Source organism: Puccinia triticina, chromosome 15A, assembly GCF_026914185.1.
Source record: "Puccinia triticina chromosome 15A, complete sequence".
Taxonomy (NCBI): Eukaryota; Fungi; Basidiomycota; class Pucciniomycetes; order Pucciniales; family Pucciniaceae; genus Puccinia; species Puccinia triticina.
This window is the reverse complement of record NC_070572.1, coordinates 2,961,468-2,986,328: the sequence shown is the minus strand read 5'-3', so window position 1 is coordinate 2,986,328 and position 24,861 is coordinate 2,961,468. Positions and strand designations below refer to the sequence as shown.

The window sequence follows — 24,861 nt, the reverse complement described above, 5'->3', positions numbered from 1 at the left end:
GAGATGTCTGCCAAGATGCAGCACTTCCACATAAAGACAACTTCTCGAGACTCGGACTCGGGCTCGAACAGCGGATCTCACCCTGGCCCGACATTTACGTCAGGTCGTTTTGTTTGGCCCTCGCCCGGCCCACCCAGGCCTCAGCATCACGGGCGGTTGAAGCAAGCAAGGACGGATTGAATCCAGCAACCTGAAAAACGATTTTTCCGTTCTTCAACTGACACAAGATGCCTCGTCACCACCCGATTCTAGTTCATAAACAAATTTCAGCCCATTTGCAAGCTGGCCTGTTAAAACAACCACCCCGCTCGTACCCGGCTCTAGTGAACTTCCCACCCAATCCGACGCCACACCCGAACCAAAAAAAGAAGAACTTAGAGCCGATCAAGTTTGTCGTCAGGGACAGGCTCCGCAAGGCTTTCTTCAGGGACCATCCTTTCGAAGCCTATCGACCCGTCAGCCTCGTCGAAGAATCCGCCGAGCACCTCTTATCTAAAGTCCATCGGGATCTTTCCGCCTGTGATCGATTGGATCAAATCAGTTGTAAACCATCTGCTGAAGAGTTGCGTATAAATTATCTTTCGCTCTTATTTCTTCGTTTATCCCAGATCATGCATGGTCATACAAGAAAAAAAAGGCTGAAAGCTGTGTTTTTCCGCTATTTATCGTAATAATCAGCTGCATCGCATTCGCAGAGCGTTTACACTATGACAGAGGCTACAACCTGAACCAGGCCTATAAGATCGCAGTCAGCGAATTCCGGACTTTACGGTTTGAGGAGCAAATCCGGGCGAGTTTCGCCCGACAAGAGGCTGAGTATTACAGTACACCGCTTGAAGGAGAACTAGACGAGGCGAGCCAAGTTCAGCCAGAGACTAAGACGAAGGATGATCAAGTGTGGGGAAGAGACCTGATCAAACGCTCGCTCGAGATCCAGGACCGCTTCATCATACAATCTAATGCCAATTCTACTCGCAAAACTCTCGACCGTTCGGCCACTCGCTCCGCTCCCTCCTCCTCCTCCTCCTCGCCCTCGCCAAAACCGACGGATAGTCCAATCAATCATAACAATCGACTGATCGGATCACGTGTCAAGAACTCCAATCATCTCGGAATCCAAGATCATCTCAAGTTCAACCAGCTCATCAACTCAGAAATCCTCAAGAAATCCAAACGATTATCCGCTCTTTCTCAAACTCCTTAGACCATCGTAACATCTTGATAAGAGAGAAAGAAATAATAATAACCAGAGACAAATAAACTTACCCTCTCAGATGCTGCTTATAACTATGTTACAAGTAGAATTCATGAGGCAGAGAGCTGGCATAATAGCTATGCTAGAGGGTATTCTGAGTCTAAATGGAACAAGTCGGAAAGCACTGTCCGTGTTCATTAAAAAGAGTATTTCCAACCGAGATGTGTAGAACAGCAACGTACGGATCTGGGGAGAAGGTAAGTTATACAATGGTGCAAGTGGGTTGGTATATCAATTTATCACAGAAATCCTTGAAAGTTTGCTTTCTCTTAAATTGGCTGGAGAGGCTTCCCTGCCATTCCGTGCCAGGTAAAGCCATAAGAGGCATTGGCAACATCTTTTTACTCGGCCTTTTGGATGGAATTGGGTGACATCCATGTGGATATCTTATGCTGCCGAGTACGGCAAGAGAGACAATCCTTTCAATTGCTGCAAATGTCATCCGCGCTCTGCAAATTCATCTGCCTTCAGAATTCAAAGACCCCTTGCCACCAGAGAGGTGTAACCAAGAAATAAGGGTTTGTGTGTAAACCAAAGTGATTCCCCTGAGCTCCTTGCCTGACGGCTCCACCTCGTCTCATGAGGTTTGTTTTTACATTATTCGTCAAGGATGTAAGGGGGCAAAATTGGCCTGATTGGCTTATCGCTGAAGATATCGATATGTTGATAACCTCCAAGGTTACAACGGCTGATGTTACGACATGTTTCACCAGAACTCGGCTGGGTTCTGGTGTTTCCTTTTGTTTGTGCACATGCATACAGCCTCAGCAGTTACTGTCGGCTCAAGATCGAATTAATAGATTTCAACAGAATTGTGGATCGCTTAAAGGCCATCTGACATGTGATAGACTCGACCTGTTGAAGTTCTTCAGCAATCGTAACATACAAGACCGCCTTGATCCACGTCCTGAGCCTTCCTGTGGACCCCATGTCCGACTTAAACCTATCCAATGTGGTATGGATCTCCATAAAACCGCTCATCAAGGCAAGTCCATCACAATGCGAGCTACAAAGCGTCCAATCGGTTAAATTCCTGTTGCGTTCCTTTCTCAGGTTCTACTCCCTACCGTAGTAGGCGCAGCGATGGTCAAGTACAGAAAGCTCGATCAAGATGGCTTGAAGGCGGCTGCTCACATCCAAATCTATGGAGCTCTTCCGGTTAGTCGTATTCTCCAAACAAACTCCTGATTTTATTTATTTTCATCGGGAAATCATTATCCAAGAAACTAATGTCTTGGTTGCCACTTGATTTTCGTTGGTCTGGATCAAAGTGTTTAATGTTTTCCAATATCGTCCCATCGATCACTGCACAAAACTCTCCCCGAATCCTGGTCTGCGTCGGATTTGGCCTTTTCTACATGGTTTGTTCATTACAGTTAAATCACATCAATTTTCCAAGTGTTTGTACGGTCCATCGGGCTCTTGAAGAGAATATTGATTTACCTGTTTCTTTGACAGTTGATGAGCTATCTTCTTTCCAAGATTCTTCTGATGGCTGTCCCTGTGCCTAACAACTTTCGAAACGGATTCGTGGTGGCTGCTGTTGTGAGCGAGGACGTTTCCTGTCATACTTTCGAAAGACATCTGCACCTGAGAATTTCTCATGAACTAGTGATGACCCCCTCTCAAACGACCAAATGCCGCCTGATTCTAATGCACCCCATAGTGGTCTAACTGGGGTAAGCTTTCGTGATCCATCTGCAAAACTGATCCCGTTTGAATGATCACTTGAATCAACGATGACTCATCTTGTCAGTTTTGTGCTACTTGCAGGCAATATCCCGATGAGTGTGATACAATCCCTGGCAGCTGGGCCGCCGTTTGGAAAGCCGGAGGACGTCGAGATGGGTGTTTCGTATGCGTCATTCTTTGTAATGGTGTACAATGTAAGTTCAAACGCGCAGTATCCTACCAAGATTGGCCTCGCTAGAAGAGAATTGAAGTTGATGTGGCCGTTCCCGAACCGGAATTTACAAGGTCATGATGTTTGTGGGACCGGGGACAAAGTGAGTTGCTCTCATCAAAATGTGTTTCTTCCGTTTCATCATGCCTATGTAATCTGAATTTTCATATCTCTTCTCCCTTCTTATGCTTCCCTGTGGCCCGCGGATAATAACAGGATGATTGATCGAGATTACATGAGCACTGAAGAAGACACTATTACAACACCATATCTGCCATGTAATTCTACGTTGAACCAAACTCAGCGACCTACTACCGATGAACAGCCAGGACAAGATGGCGAAGATCATCGGACCATAACAGGTAATGACCGGCCGTCCCCCAGTATCCATTTATCAACCAGAATTCGCCTCGGCTGACATCAACCATCTCTGTCTACCGAAACCCTGGAAGATGCTTCTGAGATGCGAGCCGGTAAGAAATATTTCCCCAAACGCTTTATTTACCCAAGTATTTTGAACTTTGTGCTATACCCGTGTTGTGAAATCATATACTGATCTATTAAATCGGACAATCCCAGAACATCAATTTTCAAGTCCAGAAGGTCTAGCAAATAAAGGCATTTTGACACGTTTATTCGATCAGCTGTCACCGGTCATTGTATCGCTAGTATTTGGGACACTTGTTGCAGTGGCGCCACCGTTGAAAGGATTGTTCACAGTCCCAAAAGATCATGCGGTCCAAAAACCCACCACACCCGATGGAAAGCCACTACTCTCAGTGATCCTAGATTCCACCGAATATCTAGGGGCAGCCGCGATTCCCCTCGGGTTACTTGTGACTGGTGCAAGCTTTGCCAACATGTCTATCCCACGAAGGTCTTGGCACAGATTACCGCTGAGGGCTATATTGGGATTGATGATCATCAAACTAGTCTTTCTTCCGGCCCTCGGAGTCGTGGCGGTTTCATTAATCGACAGGTCTACAGGTTTTTTTGATGGCGAAGAGGGAAGGATTTTGAAATTGATATGCCTGTATTACTCTTGCACCATCACTTCAACAAATCAAATCTCCTTAACGTCGATTGCTGCTGGGATCTTTTTGAAGTCTGGAGAACATTCAAACGAAGTCGCTAGTAACGTTGATTTACTTTGTTCTTTTGTAGCCATACAGGCAAGTCTACGTCTTTTCCTCACTTTGTTTCGTTTCTCCCTCTCGCTCTTTCTCTTTCCTCGGGGGATGAATGACCTATTGACAATCATTCTCTTGCTATTCTGTTATAAAAATGACAAATCAGTATTTGATTTATCCCTTTGTGGGCACATTTTTCATAGGTTTGATCATCAAAATGGTCTCATGAACATTTTTTCTTGTAGGAGTAGGATTAGTTGATTAGAATTGATTAGTTGATTAGAATTGATTAGTTGATTAGAATTGATTAGTTGATTAGAATTAACATACAAAAGAACTGTATAGAGCTTCCATTTTGAGGATTGTATCAACATCATTTCTGCTAACACCTTGACTATCTCGAGAATTAATCCGGTTGACGTCAGGACACCGCACATCTGGAAAGAACTGGAGATCCCGCACATCAGATGAAAGTGTTGCACTGCAGTCACTCGTGGAGTTTTTTTATCCGGCATCCAATCGGACGGTCGCAGAGTTCCAGAGGGGATACTGCTAGGTTCAGCTTGGGGAAAGCTGCAAACCTGCTACCTCAACTCCCCATAAGGCCACCAAGAGCCTTGTTTACCCAAAACTATGTAAATGGATATTTCCCTTGATTTCTGACAAAGGTATATCTCTCAAAGGAGCCGAGGCTCTAGTGGGGGCCTTGAACCGATATGCCTGTACTTCTCCATATGTACTGATCCCAAATTGACTAGTTCCCTTCCTCCCCGGGTGGTGTGGTAAATACTTGTCGCATTGCGCCAACCGGAGGGGGGACGGCGTCCCATGACTTATTGAAAGTCCCTGGCACTGGTATTGTACCTCCGAGACTCTGCGAGGAGACTGGTGGCGATGATCATCCGACTTGTCACGTCTTGACATTGGGTATCGAAGGATCTCGGTCGGAGCGTTGTGTGATGCGTGGAGAAAGCGGGTCGGGTCGAGAGAGGTAAAGCAAGTTCTAGCAAAATCGCGTGCAAGTCAGAATTTCACTTGTTAACTTCAGAGGGGTCATGGTGGCATGGAAATGGAACTGAATGGACACCGAGTGTACCTTTCTAGTAAATTCTCGGCTTTCGTCCCTATGCTAGTCCCTCGCGTGTCCCCTGATGGCTCCCCAGGTCTTCACCGTCTATATAAGGTGCCTCTCTAGTCGCTGTCCTGCCCCAGATCACAACACACATCCAAGAATCCGATAACACCGAACTCAACATAACCTTTCAAGCGCCTTTTCCACACTCGCAAAAAAGAAAACACAACAACAAAAATGTCTTTCTTCATTGCGCCTTCACAGTGGGACGACTTCGAGCAGCTATTCGACAAGTTAGTCACTGACCGATACGGTCCCCCAGCAGACGGCTCGAAAGGTGCCTCGGAATCAAAGGCAGTCACCTCCGGCTCTCACCCGGTCAGCAAAGTCCTTCGGCCCAAAATGGACGTTGTCGAAACCGACAGTTCGATCGTGGTGACTGCGGAGCTTCCCGGTGCCAAGAAAGGTGTGTGAAGCGAATGATCTTGAGTCCGTCTCTAGAAGCTAGAACACGCACAGGGTCTAACCTCATCGTTTTGCTTGCAGAGGATATCTCCATCGATCTTCAAAACGGCCGACTTTCTATCACCGGGCAAACCAAAGCCTCGAGCGAACACTCTGAGGGCAGTGTCAGAGTAAGCCCCCCTTTCCATTTTCTTCCCTCCACAGCCGTTCTCCACTTGAAAGTTTATGGGCTGCTAACATCTCCACCCAATGTGCCCTTCGGCTCGCAGATTTCCGAGAGATCTTTTGGTTCATTCAGTCGAGTGATCGCCGTTCCTCAAGGACTCACTCATGACCAAGTCAAGGCGGGCTTCAAAGATGGCGTCCTAGAGGTCTCTATCCCCAAGTCTGCTCCCAACAAAGAGTCACACAATATCCCTATCTCTTAGGTTTCATTTTGTCCTACTGGTTTTACCCTCAAATCATGTTGGATTGTCCTTCTAAATAAATACTTTCATATCGTATCTAGACCCTTTGTAAAATCCTACTTAAAACTCGCTGAAAAGAGAGAATTTAACCATGTACTCAATCCCCTAACTTTCACAATCTGATGGCTTCCCCGGAGGGGCTAATCCAGGACTTTGGCATGAGCATTTGCCCAAACTTGGTTGATCAATTTTGATTCACCAACTGGAGGACTTCCCGTCGCAATCTGGGAGCAATCTGAGAGCCTCCCAGAGTCTCAAAGCCTAAATTTCCCTGCGAAATTTGGCTCAGATCTGGGTCTGGAAGGGGTTCCCAGATTGACGGGAAGTCCTCCACTGTGTCTATCCGCATGACACAAACACCAAAGGCTTTTGTAACCAGACGGCCATATTGTGTCTCTCAGGTTTCCTCATGCCCTCCCAATCCCAGATAACTGTCCCATGTAAATAAATAAGTCCCTCCGGCAAGTCATCGGCCAGTAGCCGCGAGGGACTTGGTCGAGTTAGCTCATCCACCCCTGCAATTAAAATTTTCCAGTTATCGTTAAAGCAGAGAGCAAGAAGCGTGATCTGTGAAGCAGAGAGCAAGAAGTGTGATCTGTGTCAAGCCGCCTCTGAATTTAGACATGCAAAATCATGACGCTGCTTATGCATACCGGCCACCCCCAGGGGGCCTAGTCCCAGGCCCACCACACGCCACAGCAACCCAACAACTGCCTGACCACCAAACAGATACGAGTCCTTGCAATATACGATGAACAACGGCCAATCTGAAGAGAGAACTTCCCAGCATCGAGAAGAGAACGTCACCCCGCACAAGCGGCCTAGAGGCACGTCATCCCACCTCCAACTTGTCAAAATTTATTACGAAACTAATTGAATACATCGCTACTTCCGTGGTCTCTTGGGTTCCTTGTTGCTATTGAGTAGATTCAGATTCGAATGCAGATTATTCGTCGCCCAGATATCAGCAGAGCCGACGATACAATGATCGAAACCCAAGAGACAGTCAACGCCGGCGCACGGGTGGTTATAATGCCTCTCCAAACCAGCGCTCCATCTCGGTAGCCCAGCAGATCACCGATAACTTCTTGAAGGCCATATGGAGCTTCGGTGACTCTGAACGCTTCGATTTTCGACAAGAAATCCCTGAACTCGTCAAGAGAATCGAGTCTCATCACGCCCAACTTCAGCTGACAGATGACATCCTCAAAGCTTTCCGCATCGCGTTTGAGTCTCTTTCCTTGCTTTTCATCTTACTACCGTTCCAAAATCGTTCCTGAAGAGTTAAAACAAAACTGATTTATCTCATCGGGAAATTTTGATCTTGTAGGGCTGCTGAGTTACCACACAAGTTACCCCACTTGGCACTGCTGATCTCTTTTCTCTCGGTGCCTCCACCAACCAATGAGACGTCCATAAATAAAGACCCCCCTCTGCCCTCGATAGGCGTTCAAATCATACGGGATCTGGCCCGTGCCTTCCAATTGCACATTGATAATCGTCGGTGGCGATCGACCAGATTATATCTTCACCTGTTTGGCCATTTGCACGCGCTCTCCCGACCATTGGTCTCCTCTCAGTCTCTTCTCGCCCTCCTTCGTGCTATTTTTAGCGCAACGACAGACGAATTGACTTGTACGGGTGCCCGCGCAGACGAGTGTTTGAGAATCGTTTGCGAAGGGCTGTTGCGTAGTAATCTGTTGAAAAGTGAGGATGCTGAGATTAAGAAGGAAGTCAACGAGCTCGTCGAATCGATTCGAGTCCATATGGTCGTCAACCGTCGTCTCGATCGCTCGCTGTTCAATGAACCCGATTGCCTTTCTCAATACATTGATGTTAGACTCATAAACACTTTCTCACCATGTCTCAAAATCACCCGATGATCGCCTGATGACAACTGTTTATTACGCTTGATTTTTCAGCCCATCGAAGAACTTGTTGCTGCGCTTGAGGGTGGACCTAGTGTTGACATCCTACCAGTTCTTGACGAGGCCTTTGGCCCACTACTCGAACAACGTATCACCGCATCTGGCGTCGAATCGGCATATCCAACACCTTTCGATTTGCCGATCGTACTCTTACCGCCCGACGTCGAAGAGCCTGGCCTAGAAACCCATCCACCGGCTCCCAAACCTGAGAATCTCGGTAATGATCCCGGCCCGATACCCTTGGACTCCAAGGATCGCACAAATTATCTTGGTGTCAAATTATTTTTAAAGCTTTTTTCTGACAGTGTTAGTTCTCTCCACTATCTATCCCCATACTTGCCTTCGGGATCGTTGACTGTTTATCCACACAATTAATGATAATCATTTTGTCTCAAAATTCGCATTACTTTCTTTGTAGACGGTACCGAATCGAGCAACAGCCAACGGAGTGGTACTACGCACCTTGGTGAACGATGTGATTGATATCTTCGAAGTTAATCGCAAAGAATGTGCCAAGATTCTACTCGAACTACCGCGTTGGGTCGGTAGGGGTACTTTCAAAACGAAGGGTACAGCCCCTAAGCCCAAAACTGACGAAGCGGGAAACAGAATTGAAGAATCGGCAACGGAATCATCCGAATGGATACTTGAGCATCTTCTCCTTGAGGTAAAGTTTTTTCTCCTTTTCCTCTGAACCACGACATTGCGACTAATCTTTCTCACTCTTCCATTTGAAAACTCGCGCGGGTGGCTTAGTCAATCGTCACATCAGTATTTGCTATACCCACTCCGCCAATCCGACCCGTAGTTTACTATCACAGTCTGATAGTCGAATTATGTCGACTTTCGCCCTCGACTGTTGCCCCCGCTCTCGGGAAATCTGTTAGGAGGCTTTATGGTGGATTGGGAGAAGTTGGGGCTGATGCTGTCACGGTTAGATTGGAACCTGAGGGGATTAGACGCTTTGCCGAGTGGTTCGGAGTTCATCTTTCGAATTTCGGATTTTTATGGGCTTGGAAGGATTGGTACGCCACCACCCTTGTTTTGGGCGTTGTATAATATGGCGTAGCTCACTACGAGAAACGTCACCTTTAGGTCGGACGTATCAGACCTGCCAGTGCCTCATCCCAAGCGGGTATTCGTCTCTCGAGTGATCGAACTGGAGATTCGCTTGAGTTACTACGACCGGATCAAGGAAACAGTCCCCAGTGTATTTTTAGACGTCGAGCTTATGCCATCAGATGCACCTGGCCCCGTTTTTGAATACGAAGATCCTGGTGAGACTCTTTCTATTGTTGTCCCGAACTCAAATATATGTGAGATAACGTGCAAGGTTCGCTGACCAGATCCGTAAACAAAACTATCATTGTGGCCAACTTAGCCCACCGAGACCATCTTGCTGCGCTGGATGTTGTCCAGCTCTTGAAGCATAAAGAACCTGTGTCTCGACTGCTGGACTACCTCACTAAAATGCAAGAACGATTGGCAGCCGAAGGCATTGAGGAATCCGTTCAAGACGTTACTCGAGAGGTGGCTATCCAGGCACTATTGAACGTCGGATCCCGATCGTTTTCGCACTTTTTGAACATTCTAGAAAGGTTCGCTTTTTACTTGCCAAAGGGGCTGCATCAATCAAATATACTGAAAGACGGGAAAAAACTAATGCTTTTATACGTCTAGGTATCTGGAGCTCCTACGAAACCTGACAAATTCCGCCTCCGCGCGAGCTTCATTGCTCCAGACTGTGTCGAAATTCTGGAGAAAGAATGGCCAATTTGAACTGATAGTGATTGACAAGCTACTAGAATACCGAGTGATTGATCCGATCGATAGTCTCCGACATAGTTTCGAAACTTATAAGACTTCACAATGGGGTGAATTGCAATTTTGGGATGGAATGAAAATGACGATCGAAAAAGTGACTAGGAGGGTGAAAGCTAGTCGTACTAAATTAGCCAAGTTAAAGAAGGATGAGGAGGATCAACGTGATCGCCAACGTGCTGCTGGTGGTGAAATCTTGGAAGCTGGAAATGGCGCTGCCAATATGGGCGATATCAGTTAAGTTTTTTAAACATGAACCGACTATTCGTCTCGCTACAGAATCATTAATGCTTCGATGTTGTTGTTTTGAATACCAGACATGAAAGATGGGATCGATGGAGAGGAGGGGAAGAAAGATGAGGAACGGACGGAGGAAGTCAAAGGGGAAACGATACAGCTGAAAGAAGAATTGGAGACCATGAGACGAGGTGAAATAGCCACGGCTGAAAGGGAATTGGAAGCCAATTTAACTGAGCAAGTCATAGTCTTAGCTGAGGCGATTGGCCGATTCTCGAGCGCTCGTTCGGAGGCAGAAGAGAGACTTAAAAATGAACAGGACAGTCAACCCGCTGATGAGGTAGTAGAACCGTCAAACTGCGACCAAAAGGATCAAGTTCGCAAGGTTTCTGCGAAGGATGTCGCATTTTGGAAAGCCTGGTGGCTCAGAGGTTGGTGTAGAGAATTCTACAGATTGGTCAGTCCCCATCTACTCTTTCTTCAACTAGCTACCATACCAACTCATTATCTCTCTCTCTCTCTCCCCTCCTTTTTCCAGTTTGGACCGGAAATTTCCACACAATTTGATCAAGTCATGGACCGATTGGATCATCAAAAGCAACCAGTTGGTGAAAACGGACATGCCGCAGACCAAGCCGGAAACGAAGTTGATCCACAAACTAATGGATTGTTGAGCGTTGACGAGAAGATCAAGGAGGAACTTAAGTTAACTAAGGATTGGGTCGAAACCGTTGGCTTACAATCCATGTAAAGAGCACATTTAAATTCATTTTTCATCATTCTCAAAAATCAGACCTGAAGAAACCGCGTATGATGGGCAACCCGTATATTTATGCTATGTTAGATCAATCCCAGAAAAAACACCCCCTTTTTGACCCTCATAAGCATTTGTCTTGAAAAAAAAAACCCTGATGCTATAGCAATACGAAATCCCCGTAATTTTGTAACTCAAAATAAAGTTGTATGTGCATTTCATACATACAAATGCTTATCATGAGAAAGATCATTTCTGTGGAGGCGCATGCAGATGTGAAACACTGGAAACGATGCAAGTCAGTTGAGCTCATGGAGTTTCACTTTCAGATACATAATGCAGGCATCGAGCCCGATAATTCCTATCCCCTACACGTGGTCATTCAGAATCAATCAAAACCAGCCATGCGAACCGGTATTAATCATCTGGTTGTAGCCTTGACCTTGATCATCAACTGCAGTGCGACAAAATACTTGCTTGATGATTTCCTGCCCACTCCTTCACCAAATGATTACTCTGCCAATGTCCAAAGATATCATGAACAGCATCCGACTGTTCCCCTTTCAGTTTCTAAATCCCAAGCATCTGACTGCGGAAGTGTCGATGCCTTTTTTCCACCTGTCCAGCCAGCAGAAAACCACCCAATCAGCGACTTCGTGAAACAGAGGTCAACCCAGAGACAATCTGAATTGGACCAGATGCACTATGAGTTTGGCCAGAGACATTCCGGCGCGAACCAGATGCAACACAAAATAAATAGTCATACCTTCAACCCCCAAACCGCCCCAGAAATCCCACTAGTGCCGGCGCGAATGGAGATGTCATCCAAAGAAGAATTACGCAGGAATCTTAAACGGATACATTTCGATCTCGTATCAGCTCCCAGTATGAGTAGTCCATCCTCCAAGTTTTCTTTGTCTGGGTACACACCTGGTTGTTCTGTGTTCGAGGATTGGTGGGCTCACCATGTAACCAGGACAATCAGATCGGGATACCTAGTGCCCTACGTTGTTCCACCCCCCACGTCTACTGATGATGGAACGATTGGTCAATCCTGCCCTTCGAATTCGCTTGTTTCCTCAGTAACCTCCAGAAGTATAAATCCAGCTAACCAAGGGGCTATGTTAGAAACTTCTACCACAATGCCGTCCCTAAATCCCATTCCACAACATATGGCACCAGCTAATTTGTTTGCATCTGGTGGAAATCCGACTCAATCTAGATTTTCAACCCCAGTTTATCCCTCATCAACTTGGAGAAGCAAAAATGTAGTCACCGATACCGCCATGTTTAACTCGGATGATCCTAGGATGCCTCCACCCAGCTTCAGGGTTCCTAGAAAATTCATGATCAATGGGCAGAAAGACAGCGCTAGTGAAGACGGGATTATTCAGAAGAAATCAAAATCAGAAGTATTAGAATTTGATCGGGCTATCTTTACTTCTCCTAAAGTATCAACTCCTGAAAATCCATCATGCCAAAGCAATATCCTTGTAATGCTCGACTTTCTTTCAGGTCTAAATCACCAGGAAAAGCTGGTTATGACTGAAGACCAATTTGTTAAATACCATACCATGGCCTGTCGCACTTCAACAGAAGGTCAACATGGAATAGAAGGATTTGCCGCGGCTGAAGAGATGCTCACCAAAAACATGAATGTTTGGTTAGCATATTGGAAACAAATTCCCAATCTTGAATTCAAGCACCTTTCTGAAAAAATGGAACAAGTGGGAAAACCTAGGAAAGCAATTCTACCATCTGTATATATATTTTACATTGCAATGATCAGCACAATTGTGCCAAGGTCACAGGAGGAAGAAACCATGGGATCAGAAATTGGCAAAGCATTAATCATTCTATGGAAATATTTTGCCTTACCACAACGTAGGAAATGGCAAGGTAGAAACATATTGCCAGGGAATAATGAAGAAGAAGAAGATTTTAATATCATCATAAAACAACTCTTCCAAAGTACTCATGTAAAAACAAAGGTTTGGCGACTGTTAGAGTTTTGGATGAAGAATTCAAGGGGAGGGTTATATAAAAGGCTAACTTATAGGGGATTCCTACCTCAATCTGTAAAAGCTTTCTTCAAGCATGTGTTTTCTCTGTCAATTGAAGCACTCACCAATAGATTGAAACACAATCAATCCATGCAATAGAGCTTTTATATTCATCCAGAAATTGATAGAGATAAAATTAAAACACATCAATACCAAACCTGAAAATGTTATGTTTATGATTCCTGCAAGGAAGCATTTCTTTTCTTTCCAATTTCCCTAGCCTATTCATTCATTCATTGCAAATTCACTCATTCTGCAAAATAAAATTGTGATTTATATTGTTTGTTTCATGCAAGGTCATGAATGAATTGAACCCAAAAAATACAGCCCAACTGGCTAGAGCTAATTTGGTGTATCACTATCCCCATTTCAAAGATAGAATCACACACAGAGTGGGAGTATTATATAACAGCAGTAATCTAAGTGGTAATCTAAGTGGTGTGTTACACCAATCCTGATCCACCAAGAAATCCACCAACCACAAATCACACCCATATCACACATCAAGAACAAATCTCATGTTCCTGGCCCCTTCTCAACAAATCCCTCAGACGTTCAGGAAACCAACTCAATGGTCAAGCACTGGATAAATAATATCCCCTCTCTTCCCAGGCTACACCTCAAAACTGATATTCAGGATTCCCCAATCTCCTTCTTGGATAAAACCTATTCCAGCCAGTGCCAAACATTCTCCCCCTCTGAATTCCAGCATTTTGCCAGATCACATGTTTCACCCTGTCTTCTAGTGACTTTTCCCTAGCATGCCCCCAAATTTTTATCAAAACCCTTGATACACTTCACCCTCCAAACCAATTACAAAAAACACAGACTAGTCATAGCCACAAACCCCACTGAGATCATTGCCCCCTCAAACACTATTTGAAACACCTAACTCCTCCTATCTTAGATCATAGAAGTTTCTTCCCCTTTTTAGTCAGCAACAGTAGCTTTTTCACTCAGCAGCAATGGTTTTTTTACTCAGCGGTGGTATTTTATGCCACCATGTTTTTGAATGCTGAATGTACACATTTCTTGAGGTGATACATATGTAATCACCCAGGTTAATGTTTCTGTTGGGCAAAAAAGACTGGATTTGAAAATATTTACAGTAAGGGTGTTCAAAGTTGAAATCATATTTTTTTCAAATCATAAAATCATAAAATCATAACACTTTTGAGTGATCATTTTTTATGTACCATTTTAGAATTGTTGCTCTTTTTTGAGTGATTGGGTGTTACACATTTTTTTCAGATTAAAATTTTATGAATTTATGGTGTTATAATTTTATGCAGTCAACTTTGAACACCCCTAGTGGTAAATTGTACAACACACTCAACCACTTGAATAAGTTTATGTATAAAACAAGACCAAGAACCCCACAGATCTCATAATTGGATCAGCTTGAGCCTACATAGATTGTGTGACCCACAGAGGATGATATGATATTCTGATTTTGCAGATTACAGGAAGCAGACCCATCTGAATGATACTGCATCCATTGCCCAACCTTTTAAGGGGGGGGGGGGGGGGGGAAACATTGGCTAAAATGTACATTTCTTTAATTGTTATTTAGATCAATACACAAGGTTCACCATAGATGGGACAGCACTAATCAGCATTGGGAATTTGTTTCCAACAACAGCAAAGGCAAATAGAATCAATGGGTACTTGGGCAGGTTGGGAAAATGCTGGGGAGGGCACAGGGATGCTTAGTAAGTTTGGTGTGGCGGCCAGGAACCTATGCAGCGGCCCCAACAATGAGTACCCTTCCTCCTCCCAATGCTGAAACAAATACAAGACATGGAGTGTCTCTGGTAAATGTTTATTCTTGAAGATGGAGACCTACATGTCCTATTTTTTGTTTTCAGCCATCATATACACAATAATAGCTAAAAACAAAAAAATGGGACTTGTAGGTCTGCATCTTCAATGAAAAAGGTTTACCAAATACACTCCATGTGTCCTCTCCATGTGTTGTATTTGTTGAGTCCTCCCCCCCCCCCTGGTTGATGTTTGGAGGTGCCAGGGAGGGGAGAAGGAAGCCCATGAAAGCCAGTATCAGGGTCTCTGTGGTAGGTTATGATATTTTTTACTTGTGGGGGCTTTGAAACAGGGAACTGACACCGAGTCGTAAAACCCCCGCCTTGAGGACAAGCAGATACCTTGATTGAGCTGGGGAAATTTGCAATTGCAGGTCTCCTGTATGTGTTCAGGTTGGATACTTGGGGTTTGGCAGAAGCTAGATCTTGTCCTGGTTATCAGTAGTATCAGTGAGAGTATAACGGACCATTTGCCAATGGAAGTGTTGGGACAAGGCATGCTTTGAGTCTGACTATAAGAGCTACATTTGGGGCTAGCCTACACAAGCATTGATGTTGTTATACCAGTCGCGGTGTTAGTACGACTTACTGACATTTTGGTGCAGGTTTGTGATCCAAGAAATCACGCTCAACTTGAAAGGTTCAGGTTGAGGAAATTTGGCTATCAAGACACTGAAATATTTCAAGAAACTAAGAAGATATTTCTAGTTACATCTATAACATTCCCTCACTTTGATGGAAAGAACAATATGGGGGAAAGACGCACGTCAACGACGCCGGTCTTCTTCTTCCTGAGAGCCCAAGAGCTCGGAGACGGGCGAGAGCTGATCGTGGCGTTTGCGGATAGCGTCGAGACGGTCATTGAAGGCGAGGATGATCTTGACGACGTCCCTAGCCTTGGGGGTCCTGGGCCCGGCGGCGGCGGCGTTGAGCCGGCTGAGGCGCCAGACGAGCAGCCGCATGTAGTAGCCGCGGACGCCCGAGTTCCAGTGCAGGAAGAAATGCTGGAAGACGAGCGGGTCGAGCAGCAGGTCGAGACATAGCGCTTTCAGCGTCTCCGGCTGCGTCGTCAACCTATCCCAAGAAACCCCCTCGTCAGTTACAAGAAAGAGAGAGAGAAGGGGGAGACGCACGCCTTGAACTGGGAGTAAATGAAGGCAATGGTGCGCATGACGCAGACGGTGTTGTTGGCGGTGATGAGGATCCTGCGAGGACGTCGAGGATGAAGGGGAGGTTGAAGAGGGCGAGGGAGGGTCGGACGAGGACGAGGGGGCTGGGGAGGTCGTTGAGGAGGAGCGGGGGGGCGGGGGCGGTGTAGAGGACGGTGTAGAAGAGGCCGTCGAGGAAGTCGAGGAGGAGGAAGACGGAGCGGGTGTTCCACATGGAGGTGCGTTTGGTGATGGCGCGGATCCAGAGGCTGAGCAGGCCGCCGAAGAACTGGCGCCGGCGCGCGCTGTCGTCCAGTTCTCCCTCCTCCTCCTCCTCCTGCTGCTCCTGGGGGGAGGAGGGAGGCCTGGGCGAGCCGCCGACGATGTCGAGGGCGGTGGAGACCAGCCGACGGTGGGCGAGCTCGAGCACCTTGGGCTTGGCGCCCATCGCCAGGTTGGCCGACTCGCCCGCATTGAAGCTGCTCGTCGTCGGGCCCAGCGTGGTAACCGAGCGCAGGCTGCGGTGCACCAGCGAGTCGCACTTGTCCAGGAAGGACGCCGAGACCAGCAGGAAGCCCGGCATCGAGATCAGCGTCGACGGGTGCACCACCGGCCGCGCCTGCGGACGCAGGTAGGTCGCCAGCTGGCGATGGTAGGCCCGGTAGAACGCGAACGGGAGGTCGGAGTCCGACGCCTCGAATCAACCTATCCCAAAACACTCAATCAGTCATGCGCGGGGGGCAGGGAGAACGGGAGACGGACCAATTGCCGCTCATCTCGACCTGGATGTCGCCCTCCTGGACGAGCAGATTGTCCGAGTCGGAGTGTATACTGTTCTTGTTGACAACGCCTCGCCGGTCCAGACACCGCCGCGGAGGTCAGCGTTACATGCAGGGGCGTGGCGGTGGCGTAGTAGTCATGGCTTGATGAATGTGGCGTCGATTTTGCTGAGGGCAATTCCCGATTGTCTATAAAAGAGGACTCTGGGTTGTGTCTTTGTGTCCCCCAGGGCGTCCTCTGCCGCTGTAATTCCAGCGTGCAGTTCGCCCTCACCCCTCCGCTGTTGCACTTGCGCAGTTTGAGGGGCTAAACTCGTTGGCCCCCCTTTGCATAATGCCTTCAATGCGGCGCGCTGGGGGCCATCCACCCACTATTTTAAACCCTGCTAGACAGGGATGGATAGTGGGTCTAGTTTGTGGTGTTTAGATTTTTTGTTAAGAACACTTTTTTTGTGATTTGCTTTTTTTTGGAAGGGGGAACCCTTGCATTTTTTTTTTGTAATTTTGTTGATTTGTAGGGGGAACCCTTGATCTTTCTTTCTGTGTTTCTCTGTCTTTAATAAACTTGGATTGGCACAAACAAGCTAGCTTTGAATTTCACCTGTTTGATGAAAGTGTTAAGCACATTGAGAACTCCAGGGAAAGGAGTATAACATACACATTTTTATTTTATGTTGAAATGATCAGTACAATTGTACCATGTTCACAAAAGGACTTCACAGTTGGATCAGAGCTCAAGAAAGCATTGATATTTCTTCAAAGATTACCTGAAACATTAAGGACAAAAGGATTTTATAATGAAATCCTTCCCTCTGGAGAGAAGAAAGCAATGAAAATGGCACAACCACATCTTTGGATCTTGTTACAATTATGGATGGAGACATCGAGGAAAACATTGTTTGATTTGGTAAATTTTGAGGGTTCTATTTCTCAATCTACTAAAGCTTTTTTCAACAATGTATTTTTCCATTCAATTGAAGCACTCAGCAATCAATTTGAAGAATAAATGATTTTGGGAATAGCACTTGCTTTGAAACCCATCAATTCAAAGGAAAAGAAAAGTTATCATTCCATCACTTTGAGAATCAAATTTATTTTACCCCACATTCAGTTTCCTTGACCTCTTTCTCCCCCCCCCCCCCCCTCATAAAAAAACACAACTAAACATGATATTTTGTTACTGATGTCAAGGGCAAGCATATCATAGCCTCTCTGGAGGGGGGCTCTGCCTCAAAGATACGTCCTCCTAATTAGCCACTTCTGATTTACTGTGAAGTTGTTTAAAACTCCATTTTGAAGCCCACTATTAAAAAACAAACAGAAAAAGGAAAGATAACCTGCATGCTAGGATCTGATCATCAAGGATTGAGCCAGCTTCTAAAAGCCATGATGATGATGATGATGGCTGCAACTTGTTGGTAGTGTACCAACCTGCAGACTTGAATTTGCTTTCAACAAATGGGATAACTGGTTTCACTAGCCTCTTGACCACTCCCACAAGCTCTAAGATATCTTATTTGCACCAGGTCCAAAAAAGGTGCAAAACACATGTCCCTAACAGCCCCTACAACAAACCATCCTGGGGCATGAAGCAGAATCTTTGATTAGTCGCAGTTTTTCTAGCCACTTAGGCGCCATTGGAAGACTTCCCTTTGGCTCTGCAGCCCCCCACAGATCTAGATCTGCAGCCTGTAATGTGGATTTTAGGAGGGAAATCTAGTCACAGAGGCTGCAGATCTGACTCTGTAGCCCCCTACAGATTTGAAGGGAAGTCTCACATTACTCACCAACCATAAGGCCCCTTGGGCAGGAGAGTCATTCATATAACAGCAGTGATTGAACATTTTTTCTAAAAATCCAACTGGAATTTTCAAATCAAAAGCTTCCTAGATAGTGGGAGTCTAACCTAGTTTTCTTCCTCAACAAAAAAACTAGTAATTACAAACTGAGCCCGAGGAGGACAGTTTACAAGCTTTGTTTGACCAGCTACATAGTACTGAATTGGTCAACTTTCTGGATTAAGTTCTGTTGATCTTCTGACGAACAGAAAGTGCAAGTGATTGACTGTTTTAATACGGACAGTAGTTTCTGCCTATCATGGTTTAGTAAGCCCAAAGCCCACTCGTATTCCTCACTGAGTGTGGTACCAAACACTAGAGTATCGTCGGTCTAATTACAAAAAAAAACGTTCCAGTGTCTTTAGAAAAGCACTCAAATAGTATTTTGGGCTAGGTACTTACCGAGATCAAGACCGGAACCTGGTTTTCAACCGCCCATCTGAAATGATGCTCTTCTAATGAGGCAATCGAGCCTACTTTAAGATTCGATGTTAAACAGATTTCAATCGGCCGTTTCAGTCGAACGATGTCTGCTTGAACTTCGGGCGTCAGGAACACGGCATGACCAAGACGGTCCGGAGTTAAATCTGCAAGCTGCTTCTCGAGGAAAGGCTTTTGTTCCACAATCTACAATATGAGTTTATTTTCAAAAAGAAGAGTTCTTATCAGATGTCTGGAAATCCACGTTTTTTCTACACTGATTCACCTCCGCAAAATGGATTGTTAGTTTGAGTCCATTGAGTTTAGCCTGTATCAATTCTCTGGTAAAGCTTTCGGTACGCAAGATACTCTTTCGAGGATCCCCAGCGATATCAATTCCTACAACACAGCGACCGGCGTTTCGAGCTGTCGTAGCCAATTCGACGATCTCTCTGACCTTATCAGGCTCAAAGTCCCAGTTGACGGTAAGAATTAATTGGACCATCATACTTGATTGGTCGTTCCGATCAATCGCATCAAAGACCGCATCGAGATACTCTTCAAACGTATCCGAACCCCGTGGAAATTTTCGAGGAGTCGTGCGTAGCTCAAGATAGATGCAACCCTCATCTCTGAAAGATTTCAACACGGCGCTTGTAGCTCGGGTAATGGCTTTGGGTGTATCGAGTATGTGATAGATGTGGTCGCCGAACAGGGCAAAAAAACTAAAAACAGCAGATGGGTGGACGAGATAAACGCACCAGTACTCTTCAACAATGTGCACTCGTCGTGATGCGAGGTCGACGGAAAATGTTGATGATTTGATTCGAAAGCTGACCTTCTCAAATCCGTGTACTCTGAAGGAGACGGGCAAGGTCCTAAATTGGGTTGCCGTTCCTTAGCATCCTTATGCAGTTCTTTTAAGACCTCTAAAGGAATCGAGCCGCTCAGATGGGCATGACTGTCAAGTTCAACAAGGCGAGAAAAATTGAGTCGTCATTGTGTGAGTGAAAGAGTGAACTTAAAATTTGTACGAGTTAATTGATCCGTTTTTCAGAACGCCTGATGAACTTACCATTCAACTTTAGGCAACTTCTGGCAGAATGTTTTCGAGTTCATGGCTGCCACTCCAGACAGAGGGTCGTTTCTGCAGTTTATCGGATATCTAGCTGATTGGCTGGTTGATTTCAAATCACCAACTTACCAAGTCGCAGTTGCTGAGTTATGAGGTCGGAGTTTTTGAGCTTTGAAGTGGGAGTTGCCTTCGAACTCGAATTTGGCCCGTTGCAGATATGGACGTTATTTGAGAACCCCCGAGACGCTGAAAGTCACTCCTGCAGGCTGGCGCCCCTCGCGCGGCTCTCCTCGAGTAAAGCTCGCCGAGACACAGCCTCTCTCTGCCTCTCTGGAGGAGAGCCCCGGACCTCTGTCTCTCAGAGACAGGTGTTGCACTCCGCCTCTATCGTCCCTGCGGCAAAGGATTTGTGCTAACATTGAGGCCCAACCCTCCTAAATAAAACACTGATTACATTACACCAACCGAAGAGGGGGGTTCCTGCGGAACAGCTGGCAGCCACCCCCCCTCAAAAAACAGCGGAACTTCATTAGGTAGGTTTTGTGCTAAGCTTGGATTTGCTGGAGCTCTTTGTTTTTTGTGGACACAACTATGTAAATGAGCGAAAGAGAGCCAGAGAGCCACACGAACATCATTAAGTCAATACATGCTGTTGCAGAAAATCCATCCAATCTCTACTAGAAACAGTATCATCTTCGAAATCAATGGCCACAAATCGCCTGACGATTTCCTCCATCCTACTAAGCTCCTCACGCTCCTCTTCGTCCAGTTGAACATCAAGCAATTCTAGAATCTCGAAGCGACTGAGAAGTCGGCTCACTCGATCTGCTTTCATTCGGATATGTCTTGGAAGACCGGCTTGGGCGGCACATCCCATCGCATGGGATGTACTGACTAGATCCGGCGCGAGCTTGTAGAGGTATGTCGGCGAATCATCACCTTCTGACTCTTCATTTTCCAGAACGATAGACATGTGTGCGTAATCAATCGGAAGATCAAGCGATAGAAACCCATTTGTAAAAACACCTAGAAATAGTGAAATGACAATTTTTTGGAATCAGCTAAGCTTTTTTGCACAGGATTGTGAAGGGGAACTCACCATGAAAGTGTGTAGAGACCAGCGCTATTGGACAGCTTGATCCTCTCGATATCAAGTGCTCTATCACACCGCAAAAAAGAGCCTGTCCATCTGGAGCCAAGCAAATTCAGCAAATATAACTCTAACAGGAAAGGTCTCGAGTTTGGAATTTGTCTGACCTGTGGGATCCGTTCCCTTTCCGAATTCGTCAATTAGCAGAATTGACCTAGCAGTACAGTTCCGCAACCTGCGAGGTGTGTGAACCACCCATGTGACGAGAAGCGATGAAAGGAGTCACAATTTGCAAGCGCATGTAAGCAATGGCGGAATCGATGGACTAACATGAAAGAAATTCTTTGGAGATCTATCATGAATGCCGAAGAGCTTCGAGATGCGCTCTCGGTGGTTGATACCCTCGTAAATATCGCATCATGAACCCCAATCTGAGATTCTTCCGCAGGCACAAATGAGCCAAGTTGCGCCATGATGACAATGATCGCTACTTGCTTGAGGTAAACACTTTTTCCCGAAAAGTTGGCCCCAGTTAGGACGATCATTGGATTACCCATGTATGACTCGGCGCCCTTCCGTTTCTTTCGTTGGGACGTTGAGGTTGAGTTTGCAACCTGCGGTTCAATATTCTCAAGCAGAATTAGACATAGTTCATTTCTTGTTTTGTTCAACAAATCACACTCCGATTTATGAAATCAAGGACACGCACCAGATGAGTATCATTTGGAATATAACTCTCCACGCAACCTTCCACCAGCGGATGACGTCCAGCAACGATTTGGATGGTATTCTGCTCGAGGATTTTTGGACGCACCCATGCTCTGTCGAAGGTAACTTTCGCGAGGGATAGGAGGCTAAACAAGATGTGCTTCAGAAATCCGCCATTCAAAAGATGGCTTATTCCAGGTAGGGAAAAAGTCTTATGTACCAGTCTAACTCGGCTAAATCATCATTAACAGTCAGTAAGATGCTAGTGAATTTTGAAACTTCTTCTTCCAGGAGGTGCACTTAGGTTTTGGTTGGGCCCATGCGTAAAAATCACAACGTATATTATCAGCGTGAATTCTTCAATTTTCCGATTCCGGTATGGAAACTACTGACTAAGCTCAATTTCTCTATCATCAATGGCGGTCGCCAAATCTCCGTAATGATGGTCCAACTCCCGCATGAGTCCATTCTTATAATGTTCTTCAGTATCCGTGGAGAACTTGATGAATAAGGTGAAAAAAGTGTCAGCGACTCAAAGGATAACCAAAGCAAGAAAAGTCTGTATTTTTTACTTGAAATTGCCAATCTTCTAACGTCGAGGGATCAAGACTGCCGCTTGGAGTGGGGTAAGGTATTGCGCACAGGTAACCTATCTGAGCGAAATAATGAGCTGATCGCCGGTCAGCGCATACATGATTACAAGCAGTGCTAATATCTCCACACCTACCTGGGGGAAATAGTTGATGGAGAATCCTGGTAAGGACTTGAAGGGAGCTTCTGCGCTGACTTTTTCGGCTAGGGAGCACTGCCAAACAAGGCGGTAAAGACGCGTTGTCAGTTATACTAGATGGGGAGGCAATTTCAGTGATTCTCTTTCGCTCAAGCATGCACAATCCATACTTTCAAAGTCGGCTAAGAAGGAACTTGTCTCGCGAGACAGATGGATGACTGAATGTTTAAAGTGAAAAATAATACACACAAGCTGGGTTTCCATCGAGGCATATTGCTCTCGATAATCGTCAAGCTCTTCATCAATATCTGAACGGATCGTGACCCGGCCCCCTTTAAGTTTACTTTCGGACCAGTCGATCATGTCGTCAATTTTGGAAGCCAGTGGTTCTAAATCTTCCTCAAGCCGAACACGGCTTTTTATCTTGTTCAAAATCGTAGTCAATTGGGTCAATTGGTGAGTATCGGAGTCTATCAACCCGCAAATGTTCTTTCTATGGACTCACTTTTCTAAAGAGAGGAGTTTCGATAGATAAATTCATCTTCGAGAAATCCTCGTAAAGTGCTTGACATGCATGAATGGAATTGATTAAACAGCTCCATTCACCAACTCGAGATTTCCCGCTTGATATTATCATTGTGGTCCGATTTATGTTACCCAAGGGCTTGAGATCTTGCCTCATTTTCCCAACATAGTCGGCTGCGACAACCAAATTATGTCAAAGACTAACATCGATAGGGACAGGGAGATTAGCAGGAAGATATATAAGATCCCTTTACCATTTTCTGGCTCCAGAAAGGATTCAATTGCATCCGCACGAGATTTAATCACCGCTGGCTCGGTACTTGGTCTGAGTAGCCAATTTCGAAGAAGCTGTTTTCCGTTGTGGGTAATGCACTCATTCAAAATTCCATAAAGTGATAATCCTTCTTTTGTTTTAGAGAAATGGAGGTTCGCATGTGCTTCCTGGTCGAATATCTGTAAGGATTGAATGACATCATTGCCAAGATGCATGAATCTGTGCACGGAAACATGGTCCAAATCTTGTGAGATATCCAGACGGGTTTACAACGAATCAAGATCAACATCGAGGCAATTTTTTTAACTGAGCTCTTACTTTTGAGTTTTAATCGTCTCCACTTTGCTCACGAACAGACCACGTTCAAGCGAATTACTGTCTTTATCCCTAGCGATTCCACTTTGCAAGTAAGATAGCAGAGCTGCTACGCCCCCCAACTGTCGAAATAAAACACGGTCAAAAACTTCTGCTTTGAGAGTCTTAATATCAGGGAGGACTTGCCGAATAGTGAGAGGCTTCAACGTTTAAAAATGCATTTGCTGTCAGGTTCGAATTCTTACGATCTCGCACAGGTTCTTGAGACACCGTTCGCATCGTTGATGTACTGGAAGAATCGTGTCTCCTCGAGGGTGCCATACTATCCTGACTGCGAACGCTTAACTGCTGCAGCTTCTTGAAGCCATCAGAAGCATTGTATTCTCGAGATGGTCTTTTCACAATGGTTGGCGTCCTATCGATCCCTCCCGGGCATTCTAAATTTTATTACAGCCGAGAGTTCTGTCTCAGTTGACCACCATAGAAGAACAATGTTGAGAAAAGGGCGCCATGACAAACTGACCAGCCTTTTCAATACAAGATGTCAAGCTTTCCTCAGCCTTTGAACTCAGTAGAACCACTTCTGGCATGATTTGCTGAAGCACTGTAATTTACTCGCGTATGTATGAGCCCGTCGATTGGTTGCTGCAATTAGCATGAACGCTTTCAGCTTACGCATGATGAGAACTTCAAATCCTCCACGTGTATCGACAGCGTCTTCCATCACATAAAAGACCCCATCGGAGGGATCATAGTATGCGCCGCCCATAGTATTCTGGATTTACGAAAAATATTATAATCCAATCAAGTGAATAAAGTCTTGATCTAGTGATGTTGAGTCCGAAGTACGACTCACTTTCCATCCGTTGACCGCGAACGCGAACTACTTATGTATACATTTTCCGAGCATTCATAAGTGAAACAGAAGAAATTGACTGGGATGGGGAAGTAGCCAACGAAACATGCCTGTTTGATTCCTTCTCCCTCACCGGAGCTACTGCCGCTATCGGTACTTCTGGTATCACCTGAAGTTACTTTCCTCAT

General features: G+C 45.6%; 7 protein-coding genes across 7 annotated transcripts; 5 read left to right on the top strand and 2 right to left on the bottom strand.

Moving 5' to 3' along the window:
• Positions 1 to 227: 227 nt before the first annotated feature.
• Positions 228 to 1,204, top strand: PtA15_15A292 (uncharacterized protein; the record flags this gene model as incomplete). Its single annotated transcript, XM_053163483.1, has 2 exons — positions 228 to 562; positions 679 to 1,204. The coding sequence occupies 2 exons, from the start codon at positions 228 to 230 to the stop codon at positions 1,202 to 1,204; spliced, it is 861 nt and encodes a 286-aa protein (XP_053027454.1).
• Positions 1,205 to 2,183: 979 nt separating this feature from the next.
• PtA15_15A291 (uncharacterized protein) lies at positions 2,184 to 4,517 on the top strand (the record flags this gene model as incomplete). Its single annotated transcript, XM_053163482.1, has 11 exons — positions 2,184 to 2,240; positions 2,309 to 2,413; positions 2,527 to 2,616; positions 2,714 to 2,800; positions 2,922 to 2,934; positions 3,029 to 3,141; positions 3,233 to 3,261; positions 3,375 to 3,520; positions 3,611 to 3,631; positions 3,738 to 4,330; positions 4,455 to 4,517. The coding sequence occupies 11 exons, from the start codon at positions 2,184 to 2,186 to the stop codon at positions 4,515 to 4,517; spliced, it is 1,317 nt and encodes a 438-aa protein (XP_053027453.1).
• Positions 4,518 to 5,597: 1,080 nt separating this feature from the next.
• On the top strand, positions 5,598 to 6,253 carry PtA15_15A290 (uncharacterized protein; the record flags this gene model as incomplete). The annotated part of the gene is made up of 3 exons (XM_053163481.1): positions 5,598 to 5,826; positions 5,907 to 5,995; positions 6,095 to 6,253. 3 exons carry the CDS (start codon positions 5,598 to 5,600, stop codon positions 6,251 to 6,253), a joined length of 477 nt encoding a protein of 158 aa, XP_053027452.1.
• Positions 6,254 to 7,043: 790 nt separating this feature from the next.
• Positions 7,044 to 11,029, top strand: PtA15_15A289 (uncharacterized protein; the record flags this gene model as incomplete). Its single annotated transcript, XM_053163479.1, has 11 exons — positions 7,044 to 7,119; positions 7,220 to 7,517; positions 7,623 to 8,127; positions 8,215 to 8,526; positions 8,639 to 8,887; positions 8,977 to 9,245; positions 9,316 to 9,497; positions 9,602 to 9,818; positions 9,901 to 10,277; positions 10,359 to 10,735; positions 10,817 to 11,029. The coding sequence occupies 11 exons, from the start codon at positions 7,044 to 7,046 to the stop codon at positions 11,027 to 11,029; spliced, it is 3,075 nt and encodes a 1,024-aa protein (XP_053027451.1).
• A 407-nt stretch (positions 11,030 to 11,436) lies between these two features.
• On the top strand, positions 11,437 to 12,773 carry PtA15_15A288 (uncharacterized protein; the record flags this gene model as incomplete). The annotated part of the gene is made up of 2 exons (XM_053163478.1): positions 11,437 to 12,695; positions 12,761 to 12,773. 2 exons carry the CDS (start codon positions 11,437 to 11,439, stop codon positions 12,771 to 12,773), a joined length of 1,272 nt encoding a protein of 423 aa, XP_053027450.1.
• A 6,055-nt stretch (positions 12,774 to 18,828) lies between these two features.
• Positions 18,829 to 20,219, bottom strand: PtA15_15A287 (uncharacterized protein; the record flags this gene model as incomplete). Its single annotated transcript, XM_053163477.1, has 5 exons — positions 18,829 to 19,011; positions 19,083 to 19,307; positions 19,387 to 19,825; positions 19,939 to 20,061; positions 20,176 to 20,219. 5 exons carry the CDS (start codon positions 20,217 to 20,219, stop codon positions 18,829 to 18,831), a joined length of 1,014 nt encoding a protein of 337 aa, XP_053027449.1.
• Positions 20,220 to 21,110: 891 nt separating this feature from the next.
• On the bottom strand, positions 21,111 to 24,861 carry PtA15_15A286 (uncharacterized protein; the record flags this gene model as incomplete). The annotated part of the gene is made up of 19 exons (XM_053163476.1): positions 21,111 to 21,123; positions 21,186 to 21,201; positions 21,275 to 21,364; positions 21,433 to 21,500; positions 21,596 to 21,879; positions 21,975 to 22,119; positions 22,194 to 22,272; positions 22,367 to 22,472; positions 22,546 to 22,626; positions 22,701 to 22,778; positions 22,953 to 23,126; positions 23,209 to 23,402; positions 23,483 to 23,721; positions 23,821 to 23,939; positions 24,004 to 24,254; positions 24,341 to 24,421; positions 24,493 to 24,592; positions 24,674 to 24,700; positions 24,784 to 24,861. 19 exons carry the CDS (start codon positions 24,859 to 24,861, stop codon positions 21,111 to 21,113), a joined length of 2,223 nt encoding a protein of 740 aa, XP_053027448.1.